This window comes from Pipra filicauda, unplaced genomic scaffold (genome assembly GCF_003945595.2).
Source record: "Pipra filicauda isolate LSUMZ 115617 unplaced genomic scaffold, ASM394559v2 scaffold180_size1756469_pilon, whole genome shotgun sequence".
NCBI classification, from domain to species: Eukaryota; Metazoa; Chordata; class Aves; order Passeriformes; family Pipridae; genus Pipra; species Pipra filicauda.
Genome location: NW_024104288.1, coordinates 158961 through 180975, shown reverse-complemented (window position 1 = coordinate 180975; position 22015 = coordinate 158961). Strand labels below are relative to the sequence as shown.

General features: G+C 41.4%; 1 protein-coding gene and 1 long non-coding RNA gene across 8 annotated transcripts in view; one reads left to right on the top strand and one right to left on the bottom strand.

Moving 5' to 3' along the window:
- Window positions 1-641: 641 nt before the first annotated feature.
- Window positions 642-2009, bottom strand: LOC120322992. The gene is made up of 2 exons (XR_005563028.1): window positions 1154-2009; window positions 642-1079 (listed from the first exon to the last, which is right to left on the bottom strand). It is a non-coding gene; the product is annotated as an uncharacterized LOC120322992 (long non-coding RNA).
- Window positions 2010-2602: 593 nt separating this feature from the next.
- The window catches only part of GLRA2 (glycine receptor alpha 2), a 129387-nt gene continuing 109974 nt past the window's right edge, over window positions 2603-22015 (top strand). The window contains exons 1-2 of one of the 7 annotated variants that reach the window (XM_039379935.1): window positions 2603-3340; window positions 5480-5613. In XM_039379935.1, the coding sequence (XP_039235869.1) occupies window positions 3273-3340; window positions 5480-5613 (202 nt within the window). In that variant the 5' untranslated portion in view covers window positions 2603-3272. The remainder of the gene's footprint in view (window positions 3341-5479; window positions 5614-22015) is intronic. The other 6 variants (XM_039379934.1, XM_039379936.1, XM_027725230.2 and 3 more) reach the window with 6 other exon arrangements.

The following is a 22015-nucleotide window of genomic DNA, read 5'->3' as shown; positions in this document are numbered from 1 at the left end:
AAGTTGGACGTGAGCTGGCAATGCGTGCTTGAAGACCAGAAATCTAAATGCATTCTGTGTTGCATCAAAAGAAGTGTGACCAGTAGGTCAAGGGAAGTGATTTTCCCCCTCTACTCTGCTCTTGTGAGACCTTATCTGAAATGCTGTGTCCAGGCTTAGGGGTCCCCAACACAAGAAGGACATCTGAATCCCGGTCTAGTGGAAGGTGTCCTTGCCCAGTGGAGGGGAATTGGAATTAGGTGATCTTTAGGGTTCCTTCCAACCACAACTATTCTATGATTTTCTATAATTTTTATTTTATATATTTTCTTTAATTTCTATTTTTTTTCAGATACATCCTACCTTATTAAACTAACATAAGGACACAAAATGCAACAACTGATTTTCATTTAATGAACAGTATGTGGTTTTGATCTTTTGCTAATGTGTGAACAGAACAATTCCTTTTCAGAAGGATTTTTGTTAAGATTACTACATACAAGGTCATAGTATCCATCATTAAGCAGTAGGTTTTTTACTTGGAGATATGAGAAATCTGTGTGTATGCAAATACTTTTGTGGAAGTGAAGCAGTGTTCAGGTGGACTGGTTCCGTGGCAAGAGAATATAGCTGGACTCAAAAAATACAGCTGGACCTAAAACTGAAGAAAGAACAGTAGTTTATTTTGAGAGTGCAGGAGGGGTAAAAACAACTTCCTCATAGGAATTGATTTCCACATTGTTGAAACAGATTTAACTCTGGTTTACACAAAATTTAGGCTTTTTCAATGGGAACAAACTGAACAGCTTCTTCTCAGGGAGATGCAGAACACACAGAATCAGATACTAACTAGTGGTGATAAGGAAGGCAAATCATGGTGACAGTGGATGAAAAAGCATTTTATATTCCCTCAACTCTGCTAGATGAGATACCTCAACTCCCTATTTAAAACCATGTTACCAAAATGCTTTAAGGGTTGTAGTGTGTTGACCAGAGCTTCTATCAGCCACCATCTGTGCTTCAGAGGGACCAGCTATTCTTCTCCTCTTGAAGGATGTGACTTCTCAGTGACAGCCTGGGTTTACCATAAGGACCTGTAACTGAGCAATTCAAGTTGTGGGAAGCATTGTGGGAAGGACCTAGGACTGTGGAGAACTGTAAAGCGGGGCCTAACCTTGGCTACGGCACTGGCCATCTGTGGGGTCTCAGGTAATTAATCCACTGCTTCCACTCCCCATGCACAAAAAGAGAAGGATCTTCTCACATGTTGGGGGTCTGGAGATGGAAACATCCCCTAGTAAGCTGCTGCATTGTTTTCTTCTCCATATCATAGAGCAGTAAAACCAACCGGAAACGGAGACCGTGCAATTTTCCCCCTTTGGTTTCTCCATAAACTCCCCCAGACTGCTCTTTACCACTCCTCCTCCTCACACCCACTTGGGTCTTTATGGAATAGCTCTTACAAGAGGGGCCAGCTCCTCTTGCAGGGACCATCCTCCTCCACACCCATCACAGTCACAGAATCACAGAACAGGTGAGGTTGGAAGGGATCACAGTGCGTCACCTAGACCAACCTCCCTGCTTAAACAGGGCCATCCCAGACTACACGGCACAGCACTGCATTCAGACAATTCTTGAATATCTCCCGTGAGGAAGACTCCATGACCTCTCTGGCCAATCTGTTCAGTGCTCTGTCACTCGCACAGTAAAGAAATTCTGCCTCACATTCAGGTGGAATTTCTTGCGCATGCTTCTGCCCATTGCCTCTCGTCTTAGTGGTTGGCACGCCCAGGTGTGGGGTGTAGATATTTATACACATTCACGTGGTCTCCTATAAGTCGTCTCTTATCGAGGCTCAGAAGCCGGTCGCTGGCTCCCACAGCCGCTTGGGTGCCCAGGTCCCTTCCTCCCTCTCCCCAGCTCCTTCCCTCTGCCTCTCCACGGCCACCTGGATGGGGAAAGGCGGCACCTCCCGCCCCAGGAGCGCCGGCGGCGGCCCCCGTGCCCGGCGGGGCGAAAGCGCCCCCAGCGGCGTGAGCGCGCTCCCAGCGCCGTGTGCGCGCCCCCGCGCCCGCTGCCCACCGACCGCGACCCCGCGCACCCCAGCGGGACTCCCCCACTCACAAGCACACCACGCGGATACGCCTCCTCCCCAACACACACAGACAGACGCCCCCGCACCCACGGCCCCCCGCGACGCACCCAAACACACACACACGGCGCCACCCCCGCGCTCACAGACACCCCCGCGCTCACAGACGCCCCCGCACTCACAGACACCCCCGCGCTCACAGACACCCCCGCGCTCACAGACGCCCCCGCGCTCACGGACACCCCCGCACTCACAGACACCCCCGCACTCACGGCCCCCCGCGACACGCCGCCCCCCGCTCACACAGGCACACCCCCGCGCCACGCAGGGACACCTCCAGAGACACCCCACAGCCAACGCACCCGCGCGTCTCAACTCGCAGAAACACACACCCCGCACGCCCTCCCCGCGGGCGCCGCTCCCCCCGCACACGCCCCGCACCGGCACCCCCCGACAGATCCCCCCGCAACCCCACACACACCCGCGCGCGCCCCCGCGGCCCCCCCAGCCCGCATGCGCAGCGCGGGCGCGGAGCTGTCCGAGCGCTGGATCCGCGCGCTCCCGCCGCCCCATTCCAGCACAGCGCCGGGATCCCCGCGGCACCCGCGCCCTACCGCCCTCCCTCCCGCACACCCTCCTTCCCTCCCTCCCACCCCGGCAACGCCGACGCTCCCCAACCCAAAAAGGGGAAAAGCAGATCGACCCAGTAGCCCCACCACCGTTCATAAATACTAATTTTCAAATCGAAAGGGGAATAAAACATACCGACAACAGAACTGCTCTCAGCGCTGTTCCCTTTTGCCTGATGCTCCTCGCATAGTTGGGTTTTCTTTTCTTATCTTTTCCTTTTTTCTCCCCTTTCTTTCCATTTCTTTTCTTCTTCTCCTTTTTTTTTTTTTTTTTTCTTCCCCTGCAATCACCAAAACCGAGTCGGGGGAACGACTGAGTCTGATGCCTTATCTCTTTTGTGCTGGCTGCTGGAGATGAGCCTAGGCTTGACCTGACCATGATTCCAAGGACTGGCACTTCTCTTTTACCCCCACTTTGTAGAGATCCAGACCTTCTCTTCCCGATTGTCAAGAAAATTAAATTATTGCTGAATTTGGAAATCTAGGCAGCAGCAGCAGCTTACTTTTTTTCCCTGCATCTCTCTGGAATCGTTTCTGGGATATTTTCCAAATCATCACAGAAAGCAGAAGGAATGAACCGGCAGCTAGTGAAAATTTTGACAACCTTGTTTGCATTTTTCTTAGAGACAAACAACTTCAGGTAGGTGATACCACTCTGTAATAATATTTGTGAAAAGGTTGTGGGAATCATAACTAGAAAGATACTACGTCACATTAACCTAGTTTGTTTGCTGTATTTGAGAGTGTTTTGTGTTCATTCTATACAGACTATCCCTTTTACACCCGGAGGCTCGTTGCTTGGTAACAAACACAAAAAATAATAATCTCAAGTTTGGGTGATCTATTTTCTATTTTCTGATTCAAAGACATGTTTTTTTTTTCACTGAATATCAAAATAGCTAAAACCAGTTTCTTCGTCTTTTCTTCCAAAATGCAAATTCTCTGCTCCCAGCAGAGCTTGTTTAGGAAGTTGCTTTGGTTCCCTCCTCTTTGGAAACGATTGTAGCAGTTTTGTCAGGGATGTAGTTATTTGAAATTAGAGAACCAGCCCTCTGATTTTGGAAACACCCTGGATCAGACCAGTATTGTGCTCACTTAAAGTACCGGTGTTTCTAAATTTTTTTTAACCTTTCATAAGCTTTTGCTTCAGCGATTGACTTTTTGTTGTACTAAGCAAACAGGTCAGTATTATTAACCAAAACACCATTTTAGATGAGATTCATTATCATACTCTAGGCTGCTGTGTATCTGCAGGTACAGATGTATCTAGACATAAAAGTGTTTTTATAAGAGTAGCAAGGTATACATACAGTGACAGAGTGAAACAGTGTTTTTATTTGTGAGCCTGGGATCACAACACAACTCCTAACTAGTGGGCTGTGAATGAAAACAGAACTGATTTGTCTAGGAATATCCCAAATAAGTGTACTAGATTAATTTTTCAGTTTTTTATTATCTTAACAGAATTTTTTATTATTTAAGTGGGATATATAATTTGCCGTGTAGTAAATATTAAATATTTGTAAGGGTATCATTTCATAGACAGAAGCAAAAAGAAGCAACCGCCCCCTATAAATGGAATCTGAAAAAAATGTGTGGAATTACAGCACGAGAATTTACTATCGCCTTGCCTGTTAAAAATTCTGGTGTTTTTGTAAAGAGATAAAGGATTTGATATTTGCTTCTCATTTCAAATGATCGTATGTATATCTGACTTTTATATTTACATATAAATGCACAAAAATACCCCATGAAACACTCCTGAAACTTAGTGGTTCCCTTTGGGCAAATATATAAATGGGGAATGGTTAAGAAGTCAGAGTCAGAATTACTTTTAATTTAGCTCGAAGATAAAGTTGAAACAAGCACATTGAAATTGGTTGTTTAAGAATCAAGATAATGCATTATTATTATATCTTACCTTTACACACCAAATATGACCATTTCATTCTAGTTTCTTTCTCACTAGGGACCAACCATGGGGAACTGCTATATTGTCTTTCTTTGCAATATTTAATGTGCTTGCAATATGTAATATGCTATGTACACAGCATTTCACATGCATGATACGGTACTAGAAGTTTGCTCTTAAATCTTAAAAACAGACATATGTTCCAAGAGCTTGCGTATAAATACCAGCTGATGATAATAAATTTTATTACTCGATGCTCACGGAGTGGGGCAAAACTCCCCTAAGATCAGTTGTGACTGACTCCAGAACCCTTTTTGCCATGTTGGGGAAAAATCCAGACACTCGCTAGAATGATTTAAATTTTTATTGGGTAGCATCTGTAAAAAACAATTTTTTTCTGTCTATATCCTTCCAACATTAACAAAACCAGTATTTTTCAGTGTTTCTTGCTAAGTGTTGCCAACTATTGTTTGGAAGTTTAGGACCACTTTAAGCCAGTGTTAACATATACTTTTAACAGCATACATGTAATTAAATGATGTGGAACAGAATATCAAAGTCACAGTAAGATTGTTCTACACATCAAGGTGAAAAGTAAATTGAATCTTCTGAAGCCTTAAAACTATAATGAATTTATTTTTAGAGCTAAGGCTTTTTTTCTGAAAAGAAAACTGTGTTCATGCATACTACCTAAAACTCATTTTTATTTCTCGAATAAAGTTTTCAGATGAGAGAGGATATTATTCTATAAAAATATGAATTGCTACCTTCATTGAATTGAGACAATTTTATTTTGTGCTGTAATTTCTCCATATTGAATACAATAGAAGTTAAATATCAGCTAATGGTGGCTAATAATTTATTTAGGACGACTTTCTGTAAAGAACATGATTCAAGATCTGGAAAATCCCCCTCACAGACCCTGTCTCCTTCAGATTTTTTGGACAAATTGATGGGAAGGACGTCAGGCTATGATGCTAGAATCAGACCAAATTTTAAAGGTAAGTTTTAAGACTTCTGATTAATTAAATGATAAAAATTTGGGCAAATTATAGATTTGAGGGTTTTTTTCACCTTTGGGCTTGGATTGTGTTTTCAGTAACTTCAGTTTTCGAGTGTTACCATGTCATGGAGAACAGCTGATCGATGGGGAGGACTGGGAGAGCAGTGTAGTTAATAAGGGTCTGGTGCTTGCAAACGCTCTTTTGACATCCCAGTAATGTTTAGCTGTCAGAGAATGCTTCTGAAGACCTTACCAATTTAGCATAGTAAACAGAATTCCAGGTTTCATACTAAAAGCAAGTGAGATGGCTTGTTCCTGAATATTTTAAGCCATGAAGACAATATCATTAACATTTCTATAATGAGCTGTTGTCTTCTTTATAGCAGTGTCTGAGGTCTGTGCTTTCATTCAACTCAAAGTCAAACCTGCTACCCTGAAGTAGGGAGATAGGAATCAAGGAATGCACACAGGAGATTTTATCCTGCAAATGTTGAATTAATTGTAAGAACCAATGTCCTAGGGTCCCTGCAAAATATATGGACCATGTTCAGTTTGGCCCTTCCATGACAGGCCCCCTTATCTTCCAAAATTTTGCCTGACTTGTGGAAAGTCATTACCACCATCCCAGCACAAAGAAGGCTGCGTACTGGAGGCTTCTTTTGCGAGCATTATTACTCAAAGCAAGTTTTCCTTGTTGTAGTCTTCTAAATCCCTATGGAAGAGAGTGCAGAATATCTTGTGGCTTGGTATGAAAGGAGTTGGGAGAGAAGTTTTCATTGCAAATATTTAGCATTTTGGGAGAGCCCTATAATTCCACCAAAACTGCCTTTGCTATGCCAATTTAAAGCTCAGAATGTGGTTTACTTTGAAAACTGATAAAATGCTTTTTCTCTTAACAAATCTTATACCAGTGTATGTTTACACTCATATCTATTAGCCTTGGTCACTGAAATGCATTTTTTCTTGTATTAAGCCTTGTTAGCAGTGCTGTGAAAGTTGATAATGACTAGAAAAAAAATAGAAATTTCTTAGTGAATGAACTGTAAGGAGAGAAGAAGCTCGCATGTCAATGAGAAAAGTGTTTAATTAAATTTAGATCAAAGATCAGTTTCTTCTTTCTGTTCCACATGTGCAAATTACAAGATTTGGAACAAAGTGCCTTTTTGACTGCTTCCTATGTCTGAGTGAGGAGCAACCTAGTATGGCTTTCAGATCCAAAGGTTTGAAATCTGACAAGTTAAAAAAAATCCTAGTAGGTGAAGTCTGAAGTCTTAATTTCAGAGTATTTTTCAACATGCTTATTGAGTTCTTGAAGTGGTGTCCACATTAGCTTCTAGTAAGTAATACTGCATTTGGCTCTTACATTCATTTTATGTGTTTGCATGAGTATCGGTGAAGTTTCAGAGAATGCAAATGAAGGCAGAAATTGCCTGAATTGAGCAAGGTAGCAATCATCAAGAACTTATTATGGGAGGGACATGAAAAAAAGCTTTACCTTGTGTAGCTCAGATAAAACCAGGAATAGCAAGTCATAGGATGACTTAAAGATAGGTCTCTATTGCTCCCCAGTATGTGTCTAAAAAACATAGGAGACAGATTCATAGCTTTGTTCCCCTGATATTCAAGTGGTTAGAGCAGGTATGGTGTGCACAATGCTTTATGGTGCACGCTGAGCTGTTTGACAGACACTTCTTCCTCTGAGTCCCATGTTTTGTTTGTGTTCCCAAAGTGAAGCTGCTGCCTGTCGACATCTATGAACTTGTATTGGCAAAGCATCTGCTGTTTCTTATTTATAATTTTTTTATTATGTCATGCTCCAGAGCAGGATGGTCCTTTGCAGCAGTTTGAACTGATAAATAAATCTTCAATGTTTTCTCATAACTTCTTATCTGTGAGCTCTCCCAGAGCTCTCAGTCTTCTGGTAAGAGGTCTGAAAGGTTTTCTTGTTCTTTGCTATGTTCCCTTGAATGGTATTTTGGACCTCAGAGTTCAAAACTAGAGAGTTAAAACATGCAGTTTTGAACTTCACATCTCCTGTAAAAACCTTGTCAGCTGATAACCATGTTTATTAGTCAACATAATGCACACCCATATTCTAGTTGCCCAAATCTTGTTAATGTTTAAAAAAATTTGAAAATACTTATTGTTCTAGTTTGCCTACTTTTTCCTTTTAAAGAACAAGGACAGCTGCAAAGAAGTAACATTAAATGTATCTGTCTTGAAGTTAGTGTTATAAAGATTTTTTTTTAACTGAGTCCTTATTGTGACCACAATATAAATTGCTTTGGTTTCTACCATTGACAAATCTGTTTAAGATAATTTTAGAGATGAGGGCTATTTTACAGTACTGATATCCTAAATCATATAAACAGATGAATGTATGAAATGTTGAATGATTACTTGATGTGTAGCACCTTTTTGTATTTTAAGGAAAGAACTTTTAAGCACAAAAGAGGATGTGCGAGCAATGGTTTAAACTCTGGATCTTCTGTCTGGCTTTGATTTTAATCTGGGGTTAATATTTGTTTACTCTCTTCCACAAAAGACGTTGTGGACCAAGATAGTTGTGCCAGTATTCAGCAGCTCCTTGTAGAGCCTAGAAGGGCAGCCATGTGAGGAGTGGCTGAGATTACTTGGCTCGTTCAGCCTGGAGGAGAGGAGATGGAGGGGAGACCTCATTGCAATCACAACTTCCTCATGAGGGGAAGCAAAGGGGCAGGCACTGATCTCTTCTCTGTGATGACCAGTGACAGGACCCAAGGGAATGTTCTGAAGTTGTGTCAGTGGTGGTTTAGGTTGGATATTAGGAAAAGGTTCTTCACCCAGAGGGTGTTTGGGCACTGGAACAGGCTCCCCAGGGAAGTGGTCACAGCACCAAGCCTGACAGAGTTCAAGAAGTGTTTGGATGATACTCTCAGGCACATGGTATGACTCTTGGGGATAGTCCTGTGCAGGGCCAGGAGCTGCACTGGATAATCCTTGTGGGCCACTTCCAACTCAGGAAATTCTATGATTCTGTGATTCTACTGATCCATTTGTCTAGCCTTTTCTGCTTTAGAACAGTTACATAGCTTTCTCTGGGTCCACCATAGGCATTTTGAAGTGTCAGAAAAGTCTGATTTCATGGAAATGCAACTGAGTAGAACACATTTATCTTATACTACTGATTATACAATAATTAAATATAGTTTTATGACTAGCTTGAATTACTAGCGTACAGCAGCTATTTGATTAATTTTTGAAATAAAGTCTATGCATTCTAAAGAGAGAGGAAAATGCTACTTACTGGAACAAGGTGTTTTATCCAGATAAAGCATTTTGTCATTAGTTACTGCTTCTTCTTAACTTGTTCTTGCAGATTAAAAATTTCAGGAAGATAATGGGAGAGCAACAGGTGAATATATAAACATTTAGACATCCACAACAGGGGGTTTTGGTGTTTTTTGTGGTGGTGTGTTTTTTTTCAGAAGTAATGTATACTGAAAGATCCTTTCTTTTTTTGTATTGTTCTCTCTTATATAATCATTTGAAAGCAGAGGAGCATATTTCTTTTTAATGCAGCGATTGGATACAAAATGACCGGGCACTGAGGGGGAATATCCCCCCGATGAAAAGCCAGAACAATATGCCAGAGTGCCAGCTCTCAAAATTGCCTTTCTTTAATCACTGTCTGTCAGATATTTAATGCATACTTTTTCATCTTCCACTTATCTTTCATTGAATTTGAATAGGCTAATAATTTGTGTAAGGACACAGAGGGGAATACTTTAAAATGTAAATATGAAGACTGCAATCTAATACTAACTGAAGTCCCTGAGAGCCTTTCTGTTGACAGTAAATGTATACTCATGGCCCTATGAGCTGATTTGCTGTTTCTTCTTCAACTATGACATCAGTTTAGCATGGTTTCTCTAAAATAATAAAGGATGAGACTTTCCTGATACATTTTTACCTAATTAATATTAATGTTCTATTATTTAAATGGTAAAACCCAACAGAAGTGATGTCTTTTACTTTCTCCACTGCTCACTCTGCTTTCAAAGTGAAATAAAAACTAGAAATAGCAGTGTAGGGCACCTGTATTATAAAACTAACCAAGAATGTGCTTCCTTGTTGCTACACACTGGGGATGGTGAAGTGGTGTCTTAGCTTAGTGTATGTTCAGTTCAGGCTCCCTTAAGAACACTGTATGTAATTCCATGATACAAGGGATCACTCTGCAACTTAATCACAACATGAGACGTGGGGCTAATGGAAAGTCAACTTGAATTTAACATTTCCTAACAGGTGTTGATCTTCAGAGGTTACTAAATTATTTCCACTTTTTAACACCTTCATCTTATAACATCACTTAAAATCTAAGCATAAACTAGAAATTATCAGATAGAAAAATAAATCATCTATATGTACTACTATGTCCCTTAGGCTAAATATTTTAAGTAATAGGCTGGCTGTGCTATACTGGGTAGAGAACAAGGAAGTTGGTCACTAAGAGCTGTGGAAAAGTGATTTCTTCTGGTATGGAAAATGTTTGCAATGATGATGGTTTTGCACTGAATTTCATTCCATGTTTTAAGTTCATTCATTCCCATTAAATCATTATTTCCTAAAGAATACTCTGATTTTTATGGAGTTACATGGAGCTGTGTGGCAACAGTGCCCATTAATGTTACCCTCATCACTGGATGGTGCCATGCAACTTGCTCAAAAGCTGCTGTTTTTTCAGTGATGCGGTTTTGGGGTGTAGTGACCATAAGTGTAAAAAATTAGTCTGATTACAGCAGTGTAATGTCATTTTCATACCGAGTCAATGGGTTTATATGTGAATAATAAACACATGGACTAAGTAATTCACTGAAAATTAGCTTGACAACTAGAGAAAATGGTTTATGCACTTTAATACTTTAACTCCTTGGCAGCAAGGGTCAGTTTTTCTCATATGTTCAAGCCCATTGCTTACTTATTTGGCCCCAGAGTGGACCAGTAATGAAATGCTTAAAAAAACATGAATGGAAAACACTGAATGATATTTAAGGGTGAAACTAATGGCATCAAGCTTAATAAATAAAAGCAGCTTCTATGCACGTGATAAGAGGATCTATCTACAAAAGTTGACCTTAATCTAGATATATAAAAGATGAAAAGCATAACCAAGATAATCTGTGGGACTGCAGTGATCTGTTCTCTAGTACTTAATAACCTTCCCAAAGCTACACTTCAGTTGGTAACAACTACTGGCCGTGAAGTCAGATGTGGTGAGTATCCGGTACTGGGTTACTTTTCACACGGTTCTAAGGCTCAAAGGGCCAAGTGCAATGGAGACTCAAATCCTGTTCAGGCACAACAGCATGTAGTAAGAAAGTGCACATTATTGGTGCATTCAAGTTGTAGGGCTTGGGCTGAAGATTCATTGTAGGAGATGGGAGGTTACTGGGCCAGTTTTAGATGTGACCAGACCATTGCACTCACTAAATATAGGTTGCTTGAGATGTCCAAGCATCCATTATTAGGAAGGTAAGCTTCTGGTTTATTTTCTGTCTTGAAACACACATAAAACTTTTCACTATTTTCAGAAAAAGGTGTGTACACGCATCTCACGCACAGTGAGATGTTGTATAAGGATCCTTACGTGCTGGACACTGAGTTTATTTGGTTTGGGTTTTTTTTATTCAACTACAAAAATAAGGCTACGGAAATGATGTTCAGCCCCTGCCCTAAGTGTGCACATTTTCAGGCAGAAATTTTTTTATCACAGTTATGCAAGGATTCTTTTAATTGTGTTTCTTTTAAAACTACTGGGAGAGGGGGGAAAGGGGGACTATGGACCTTGCCCATATTCCTCCCTTTCTTTAATTTCAGGTTTCTTTCCTAAAACATGAACAGGCTGGGTGAGTTGCATGGCTAGTTGGGTTATGTCTAGGCTACTAAACGAATGGGGACAGACAGCAAGCCCAAGGCACCCCCCTGATTATCTATGCTGCGTAACTGTTTGCTCATTCCCTGGATCTCTCTCTGAGCTTCCTGCAGCCAGCTTCCTCCAAAGCAAGTCAGAAAGGCTGCAAGCATGCAGCACTGTAAAGCACAAGCTAACAAATGCTGCTTGGCATCCAAGCTGAGGATCTGTCCTGGTCTTCTTTTATGCTTATAAGATTGGCCACAGTGATCCATATTGTATTGATGTGTTGCCTTTATTCAGAACCAATTATTTAATTAAGAGATATCAATGGATTTGGTCATTGTCATGGAATATTGGTCTGCTGCTACATAAAATGCCAAGGGGATTTATGAAAAACAAATGTCAAAACAGAGCCAAAGACCTTTGATATCAAAGAAGGAGATGGTATTGTTTTGATCATGTTCTAATTTAACTGTAATATTTTTATCACATCTAATGTCGTGTTCAGATTTAAATTTTCTATACGGTGGAAGCCAAAGCCCTTGGGTCACTCATTAACCATCTTGTTGTGTTTTGACTGTCTTAGGGAGTATGCAGTTTCTGTTTAGAATATATAAAACCGTGTACAATAAATTTACTACAAGTATATACATTTATAATCTGCAAATCTATCTAATACAGTGATATAGTTACTAGAAATATTCATAAAACAGAAATATGCAATTTTATTAGACAGATTCACTATCTTCTTTTTTTTTCCCTCTGAAAATACAAATATAGAATAATAGAATCATACAGTGGTCTGGGTTGGAAGGGACCTTGAAGATCATCTAGTTCCAAACCCCCTGCTGTGGGCAGGGACACCTTCCATGAGACCAGATTACTCAGAGCCCTATCAAACCTGGCCTTGAACATACCCAAGGATGGGTCATCTACAGCTTCTCTGGGAAACCTGTTCCAGTGTTTCACCACACTCACAGTAAAGAATTTCTTCCTTATATTAATCTAAACCTACTCTAAGTTTAAATACATTACCTCTTGTCCAGTCATGCCCTTGTAAAATGTCCCTCTCCAGCTTTCTTGTAGCCTGACTTTAGGTACTGGAAGGCTCCTCTGAGGTGTTCCCAGAGCCTTCTCTTCTCCAGGATGAACAACCCCAACTCTCTCAGCCTGTCTTCATAGAAGAGGTGCTCTAGACCTCTGATCATTTTTATGGCCTCCTCTAAACCCATTTAAACAAACCCACATCTTTCCTGTGCTGAGAATGCCAGTGATGGATGCAATATTCCATGTGAGGTCACATGAGAGTGGAGTAGAGGGGATAGTCCCCTCCCTTGACCTGTTGGCCATGTTGCTTCTGATGCAGCCCAGGACAAGGTTGGCTTTCTGGGCTGCAAATGCACACTGCTGGGTCATGTCCAAGTCTTTCTCCTCAGGGCTGTTTTCAATCCATTCTCTGCCCAGCCTGTCTGGAGATTTCCCCAACCCACATGGAGGATCTTGCACTTGGCCTTGTTGAACTTCATAGGGTTCACATAGGCCCATCTTTCAAGCCTCTCCAGGATCCTCTGGATGTCATCCCTTCCATCCAGCCTTTCAACCACACCACACAGCTGGGTGTCAAGAGAAAACTTGCTGAGGGTGCACTCAGTCCCACTGTCCATGTCACCAACAAAGATGTTAAACAGAACCAGTCCCAATACTGACCCCTGAGGAACACCACTCATGTCTAGTCTCCACTTGGACATTGAGCCTTTGACTGTAACTCTTTGAGTGTGACCATGTAGCCAATTCCTTATCCACTGAGTGATCCATCCATCAAAGTCATGTCTCTCCAGTTTAGAGCCAAGGATGTTGTCCAGGACAATGTGAAATGCTTTGCACAAGTCCAGGTAGATGACATCAGTTACTCTTTCCTTATCCACCAGTGCTGTAAACCCATCATAGAAAGCCATCAAACTTTTCAGGTACAATTTGCCTTCAGTGAAGTCATGCTGGCTATCACCAATCACGTCCTTATTTTCTGTGTGTCTTAATATAGTTTCCAGGAGGATCTTCTCCAGTAGCTTGCAGGGCGTAGAGATGAGACTAACTGGCCTCTAGGTCCCCGCGTCTTCCTTACTCCCTTTTTAAAAGTGGGGATTATCTTTCCCCCTTTTCAGTCAGTGGGAACTTCACTGGAGTGCCATGACTTCTCAAATATGATAGATAGCGGCTTAGCCATTTCCTCTACCAGTCCCCTCAGGACCCACCAATGCATCTAATCAGGTCTTATGGATTTTGGCACCTTCAGGTTCCTTAAATGGTCTCAAAGCCCGTCTTCTATAGTGGGTGGTTTGTTATTCTCCCAGTTCCTGCTTTTGCCTTCTGTGACTCAGGCAGTGTGGCTGGAGCACTTGTTGGTGAAGATTGAGGCAAAAAAAGTCATTGACTATCTCAGTCTTCTCCATGACCATGGGTAACCATGTCTCCTGTTTCCTTACAGAGAGGACCTACATTTTACTTAACACTCCTTTTATCACCAGTGTGCCTATAGAAGCTTTTCTTGTTGCCCTTGTTATCCCTGGCAAGTTTTAATTCTGTAGGGCTTTAGCTTTCTTAGCTTTCTTAACCTGATCCCTGGCTGCTCAGACAATTTCTCTGTACTTGTCCCAGACTACCCTTCCCTGCTTGAACACTCTGTAGGCCTTCTGTTTGTCCAGAAGCTCCTTGTTCATCAACACAAGCCTACTGGCATTTTTTCCTGACTTACTCTTTGTTCGGCTGCATTGCACCTGAGCTTAGAGGAGGCAATACTTGAATATTAACCAGCTTTCTTGGGCCCCTCTTCCCATATAGGGCTCTATCCCATGACACTCTACCAAGCAAGTCCCTGAAGAGGGCAAAGTATTCTCTCCTGAAGTCCAGGGTAGTGAGCTTGCTGTACAACTTCTTCTCTGCCCTACAGATCTGAACTCCACCATTCCATGATCGTTGAAGCCAAGGCAGCTCTTGAACTTCACATTCTTCACCAGCCCCTTCTTGGTGGTAAGAATAAGACCCATCATACCACCTCTCCTCACTGGCTTCTTTATCACTTTGAGAAGGAAGTTAACATCAACACATTCCAAGAACCTTCTGGATTGCTCATGCCATGCTGTGCTGTCCCTCCAACAAATGTCAGGGTGATTGAAGTCCCTCACGAGGACCAGGATTTGAGAATGTGAGTGCCCTTAACTGTCTATAAGGACCTCATCCACTTGGACTTCCTTTTTGGGTGACCTGTAGCAGACCCCCGCTATAATGTCACCTACCCCACTATAAATGTCACCTGTCCCTGCTGTCCCTTTAATTCTGACCCATAAGCTCTTGGTCACCCCCTTATTCATCTCCAGGTGGAGATCCATGCACTTCAGCTGGTCATTGGCTTAGAAGGAGACACCCTTTCCTTATCTCCCCTGTCCTTCCTAAAGAATCTGTATCCTTCCATTCCAAAATTCCAGTCGCAGAGCCATCCCACCACATCTCCATGATGCCAATGAGATTTAGCCCTGTAGATGTGCCCACATCTGTAACTCATCTTGTTTCTACCCCATGCTGTATGTGTTTGCATAGAGGCATTTAAGCTGGGCTCCGGATGAAGATGATTTACTGGCTGGAGTGGGGGTGAAACTGTTCTGTGAGGGCACCTCAGGCTGTAGGGGAAGTTTCTTCCTCCTGCAGGTTCTTTCCACTTCAAACTTCTGTTCTTCTGCATTATTGCCCTCCTCCCTCTGTGTGTGCCTGTGGGGTTCTTGTCTGTTTGGCCGTGGGCTGTGGGTCTGTATAAATCTCTGATTAAGTCATCAGAAAATGTATGTTTGGACAGTTCATCTTCCGAATACACATTTCATGGTCTTTCACAGAAATGAGTGATTTTAACAATCTGCAGAGAGGAGCCCCTCAGATGATGCAGACAGGATGGTAGAGGGTGGGACACAGCTCTGAGATGAAGGATGCACAATCTCTGGCATAAATAATGACCTGCCAACATCGTAAACACCAAGTCCATGATTAAAATTCAAAGTTTACAGAAATATAAAGGTTGTGATTCTGAAAACTGCAAGATCTGAGCAGTACAGTACATGAGAGAAAAGTCTAATTCACCAAGCATCCAGTTACTTATGAGGGATAAATCAGAGCAGCCTAGTGGCTTATTTGAACTATGCCAGCTACCAGCAATCCTCAAATATTGCCAGGGCATGAAGACATAATGACATAATGATTACTCCTTATGCCTCAACTATGTGTCAGCATCTGGGAAGGGTGGAAACATAAAGGCTTAATGAGTCAATAAAAGAAGAAAACATTTCAAACAGTACTCAGATGGAATATGAGCCCAAAACCAACCTGCCCTGGAAATCCCTGGGCCACCTTCTGTGTAATTGGCAGTGCATTACTGTTGTACTTTAAAGTTCCTCAGATTCTCTCAGTTCTGCTCTCAAGTGTGCACAGAACTGCCCCAGTCTGTCTCACCTAGCACCCGCCTCACTCCTAACCCAAATCAGGCTCTCCGATGAGGCACTGCTTCACCTCCATCTCCCTATAAGGACTAAGTATCTCAGAGCCTGCCTTATATTCCACAGGAAAGGGATTCCTCTCAGTGTGGATCTGTAATCACTTAAGACCCCACACTCCCACCCACAAACAGTGTCTGTGGGTGGCCTCCCTTCCTCTACAATATACAAAAGATTTTTTGTCCAGTTTTCCCTTAGCTTAAAGGGTTCAGTATCCGATCCAAAGGACTATAAATGATTCTGAGAGGTCTATTTTCAAACTTAACTAAGCCAGGGAAAAAACTGCAAAGGGAACATGACTTTTCAATCTTGCGATGTAGCTACTTGTCTTGAGAGGGGAGAGCCTCTTCACCTCTTTGATATGATGCACAGAAGTGCCTGTTGTAACCAGTACACCTTGGAGGCAGCTGATGTAACTGTTATAGAAAATATTATAAGAGCCAGCACTTCTCTCACTTTTCCTGATAATTACCCCAACCACTAAGATAGAAATGTCTGTGAGTGCAGTTTCTCTTTCTCCAAATGTGCTTTGCTACACAACTTACTGGGTACTGTAGGCTATCTACACCTACTAAATATATTTAGCAGTGACCATAGCTGCACTTTAGGATGAATCTCATCTCCTCTGAATAAGAGACAGTGAGAGATATCCCACCGCATTTTCCAAGAAACAACCCACAGCCTTGTAGTCTAGGGGATGCAAGTTTGCATCCCTTCAATCTGAGGCAGGTGTAGAAACTCTAAGAAAGGACCCTTTCTGCATGAAATCTCTCAAAACTTTGTTATTGGCTGCAAAACTGTCTGTGTTTTAGAAGGCTAGGCTGAAATTCTTGACTCCTTTTTCAAAGTAAGGTTTTATATGTTGACCTGGTACAGAATGGTCTGAGCAGTGGATCCTGAATGAGATACTTCAACCCTTCTGAGAATCAGTGTAAGGAAGGCCCACAAAGAGCCCATTTTAGATTATTTGCTCTCTGCAAGTGGTACCCCACTGTGCTGAAGCATCATGTTCTGCCGATGAACTATATGAGGCCCTTAAGGTTCCTCTGCAAGGGCCTGGGTATTACGCATCAAAGCATCAGATGCTGCAACTCCTTCTGCCTGCTATGGAGCTGAGATCTTTTTGGTTATAGCAAACAGTGGAGTGTCTAGGGAAGCACAGTAGCAGTATGATGCTCTTCTCTGAAAGCTAATAACTCCTACCTGTGTGTTTGTGTGCATCCAAAGCACAAGGCTACATAGAAACAACCAGGCACATCTGTGAATAGTTGATTTGTGGGTACTTTCCCTTAAAGCTTGGTAACCAACACTCAGCTGATAGACACTGCATGAGCAAACTTGTTCTTTCTCCATCCCAGGAACACAAATATGGTTAATATCCTTTGCTTTTTTACTTGGGGAAATACATCTGAGAAGAGGCTAAATGCTTTCCTTAAACTGGCATAATTAGTCAGGGAAAACCTAGGATTAAAATTTACCAGATCAATACTCATTATGTTAGGCTGCCTCTAATCCCAATGTGTGTTGTTTTTATGTCTATGTCTCAGGCTATGAAACCCTCTTAACAGAATTGCTATATCTTCTTTTACTGTTTACTCTGTCTGATAAAGGATTAGTCCTAAATAATAAATAAAATAACAGAACAGTTGTGTTCAGAATGCTGTTATAAACTCTCACACCGCAATTTAAAGCAGTTGTTGAAGAGATGCAAATTACATGCATGGTGCCAAACAAGGAGCGTATGTAAAAACTCCCTTTTTCTCCAGATGTGGATGTAGCCTGTTGCCTGTGCATAAACATGTGCGCATACTCTCCCCACGTAAAAGTAAAAATGAAGATGTATTCACTCCACATAAGAGTTTCAGACTGCAGCAGTTTTCTTTTCCAGACAGTGATATCTCATCAGATGCGGCAGTCTGAGGTGTTAAAAGCCTTTGGCCAGTCTGTTTATAGGAACCATCCTAAAATAAGCATCTGGGAGAATTTTGCAGCTCTTTGGCTCTGTACTCCTGAGAATTTTGGTTTTGTCACACTTTTGAGGTGCGTTTTGTGTGAGGTAAAGCATACACAGTCTGTTAAAACCAGATTTTAACTCCTTGTTTTTTAATAAAATAAAAGTTTGACTTATCAAAGTTATGAATAATTAGGGACAGATTCAATTCGGGTCAGTAAGTTCCTCAGTGTGGATATAGTCTCATTTGTAGAAGACTTCTGCTTTGTGTGGCTATTAGTGGTAGAATTCAGAAAAAGACCAGATGCCCTGACCCTGCAACGTGGTTTATGTCAGCAGAGCTCTGAGCCTATGTGAGAGCCATGTGATACTCCTCACAGCAAGGCAATGAATGTCCTACATGAGACAGCTGGTTTGGTATTGATAAAAAAGTAAGCCAGTCAGTTTATAGGATGCTTATTTTCTAGGCTGGTGAAGAGTTTTTATTCCCCTCCCATTCTTACAGCCATTTTTATATATAGGAAAAAATGATGACTGAAAAAACTGCCTGTGAAAGACACACAAAAAGTACCTTAAGGATGTCTTGCAGTTAAAACACAGATTCTTTTTGGTATTTAGGATATGTGCAACCAGATAGAAAGTTCCCAAAGGAAAGGACGTGTGAAGGAAAAGGATAGGAAGCTGAGTTAAACAGGCAACAGATCAACTGATGAGAGCATTGAAGGGGAGAGGGTAGAGGATAGAGGATATTCCTCAGGATAGAGGAATTGATTTCAAAATAATCTTTTGCACAGATTGTATGGAAATGAATTGAACTGTAAGGAGGTAAAAAACAGGAAAGGTTTGAAAATAAAAGGAAAATTTTACTTTGTTAGTACTAGATGTGATGAGTAGATGGGTCAGTGTGTCTCTGACCTGTTGCTGATTGACATCCATACCAGCTCCCGACCATTTCTGTTGTCATTTTTCCCTATCCATGAGCCATTCCATTTGTCTAAATCCCATTGTTCATCTGTGTCCCATGTATCATTTGGTCTATAATTCTAAAACAGCCATAAATCAATGTCTGCTCCATAATGTTAATCACACAAGCTGCTTTCTTTCTTCAGACACTAAAGCAAGGAACATTATGGAGGCAGTAAAGGAAAAGCTGGCGGAGTTGTGAAATAAAGAGAATGTCTGAGGCCCAGAGGAACAAGAAAGGAGTTAAAATCAATTCTGAGTCGTCTCTGTGGCCACAGAGAGAGGTATTGACCAAACCCTGTATTTGAAACTGTAGCTAGTGACGCTTATAACTGAGCCTCCATTAATTTTTGCAACACAAAGTCAGAATCACAAGGAAGGAACAAAGTAAGACATATTTAGAGAAGAAGGAAAAAGCAACCTTTCTTTTTAAAGAAATGTTTTGAGGTGAGTATGCCAAGGAAAATGAAGCAGTTATTTCTGACTAAAAATAGAAACCAGGACTGGTTGCAAACATTTTAATATTATTATTAATAATTTTTTTTCATTAAGTAGATTGTCCTTCCTACCTTCTCAGTGGACACTTTTTATGTTATGGTTCCATGCAGTCTGTTAGATGAGTTGGTTACTCTGGCATCATGAAACATTATTAATAATAAAATTACCCAGAGGAGTTTATCTGACCCTACACTGAAGTGCAGATTTTATGACTATAGATGTAATACCATCTTTTATTTAACCACATTCAGGAGTGTCCCAGGCCTCTGCACACATTTTGCAGCTCATATGCTGATCAGCAGTGAAGAGTTCTGTCTTCCTTAATGCAAAGCAACCGAGCAGTTTCTCAGGCCCAGATGTGAGGAGCTTCTCTGCTACCTCCTTGCAGTGAGGCTGAGAGCCACTTCAGTGAGTACTGTTTTGTGATAAGAAAAGAAATAGGTGCCTGGATCTTTTCATGTCAGAAGAAAAGCAAACAATTCAATTTCCCCAAACACTGTCCACTGCTCTATTGCATTGGAAGAAGAAAAATTTTAGAAAGAGATGCCTTGCAATGAGGTGCTCGACATGACATGGAATGGAAAGATTTGAAAGACTGGTGGAAAGTTCAGAGAAAGAAAAAGAATTTGATGAACATATGAAAGAATAAAGCATTGATTTGAATATTTTCAAAGTTGACATAAATAGTAAATAACTTTGCAATGTAAGCTTGTAGTTTCAGTGGGAAGTTTCCAGATGTAAGATTTCTGACTCACTGTTTTTTAGATTTATTTCCACGGTCTCATTTGCACATGGAAGACTTTAGCTCTGGGACTGCCTGCACTCAGTCACAACTATTGCTGAGACTTGTGTAGAAATATCTGAATTAGCTTTTAAGTAATTTGCTCGGAGGTGCTCTGCACCACACCGAGATGATACAGAGCTCAGCACATGCTGAGGTTAATGGCCTCCAGCGAATTCCAGCCTGCCATGACTACCTTGGTACCATCCCTCAAATTACCCACATGAAAGCCAGCTCTAGCACATTTGTACGATCTGTTGTGACTGCTATGGCTATATATTCTTTGTAGACTAGCTCAGGTTAGCTGGGTAAATCAGGAACTTGTCAACTGTTTGAAGGGCTTTTTCTGAAATCCTGGTTTGTGAAGTGAAATAAAATAGTGCCTGAAAATTGTTCTTGTGCAGTGTCTATTAGATAACCTATGTGGATATATCCCACTGTAACCCAGAGCTGACAGTAATATATGTTTCTGTTATCAGCCTCAGCAGAAAGAGTCAGGGAAGAATGAACACATCATATGGACTATCCTGTAATGCCAAATGCAGAACTGAAGAGGTTTTGTAGTGTGAGACTTACCTTCCTCTTCCAGAATTGGGTCTGTGGACAAAAGCATTCACTGAATGTGAAGCATGCGGATCCAACAATTTTCACAAGCGCTTTAAGGCACAAAAAAGTGCATCTTAGCAGGGATTCTCCTTCCTTGAAACGTTGATAGGATTTTACCGGCATGACTCCTGTTACATTCAGCTATAGTCCCACAGCTGAAAACTCACATACCACTTCAGAAATTGACTACTCACTGTTTGAGCTCAAACTGTGTCAATGTATATATAGAGAGATGGCTTTAGCTGTACTTACTCCAGAGAATTTTCTTGCTATGACTCTTCTGTAATCACCTGAACCTGACAATCACTGGAGTATTTATCTTGTGAGGCCTCAGTGGTATTTTACCGAGGAAGAGCTTTCAGTTCTGAAATGTTGCATGCCCATTTATATCCAGGTTATGTCATAAGGCTGTATTCTTGCTCAGATACTTTCTCAAGGAAGAAAGGGAAACAGCTTAAATCTTGAGGTATGAGTTCATGTTAGTTTGTTCATTTATATTGTGTGTGTGCCTGCATGTGCACTTCTGGAAATAGGCAGCAGGAACTAGGGAAAAATTGTACTTTTTGCTATCCGTAGTGCTTTCCTGCTGATTCCATTCAGCATTGCCTCCATCTCTCACCTGCTGTAGGTGTGTTGTGTCTCCCCCAGTCTATAAAATACTGTTGTCGTAAGTCATGTTGCTCACATATATTTGTCAGATACTTGGTGATATTTGGACTGAGTTGTATCAATGGGAATGAGAGTCCTAAAAAGAACTTAGGCATCTAAAGATCTCTTCAGGTTTTTCTCTGGTTCTGTAAATGCTTTTGTGACTCTTAGCCTTATTCTGTTGATCACAAATGTATATTGATTACACAGAGTATGATTCTGAGTCTTAGATGCACCAGTAAGCAACCAAAACCATTGCCATATTCCTACTGGGAGAAATGGCATTCTCAGCAAGCTAAGTTATTATACATGACAGATGAACTTTCAGAGGATGTTGGTTTTAGCTTGATGAAGCAGAACAATAATTTTGTCTTTATTTGATTTTACCAGCAAATTGCATCAGTGCAAAGTACCATACAACTACTACATTTCTTGAGAACTCTACGCTTACGTTGTTTTTGGGATTTTTTTAATGTTTAAGTTTTGTTTGTTTGTTTGTTTAGTAGGTGCAATTTTGATCAA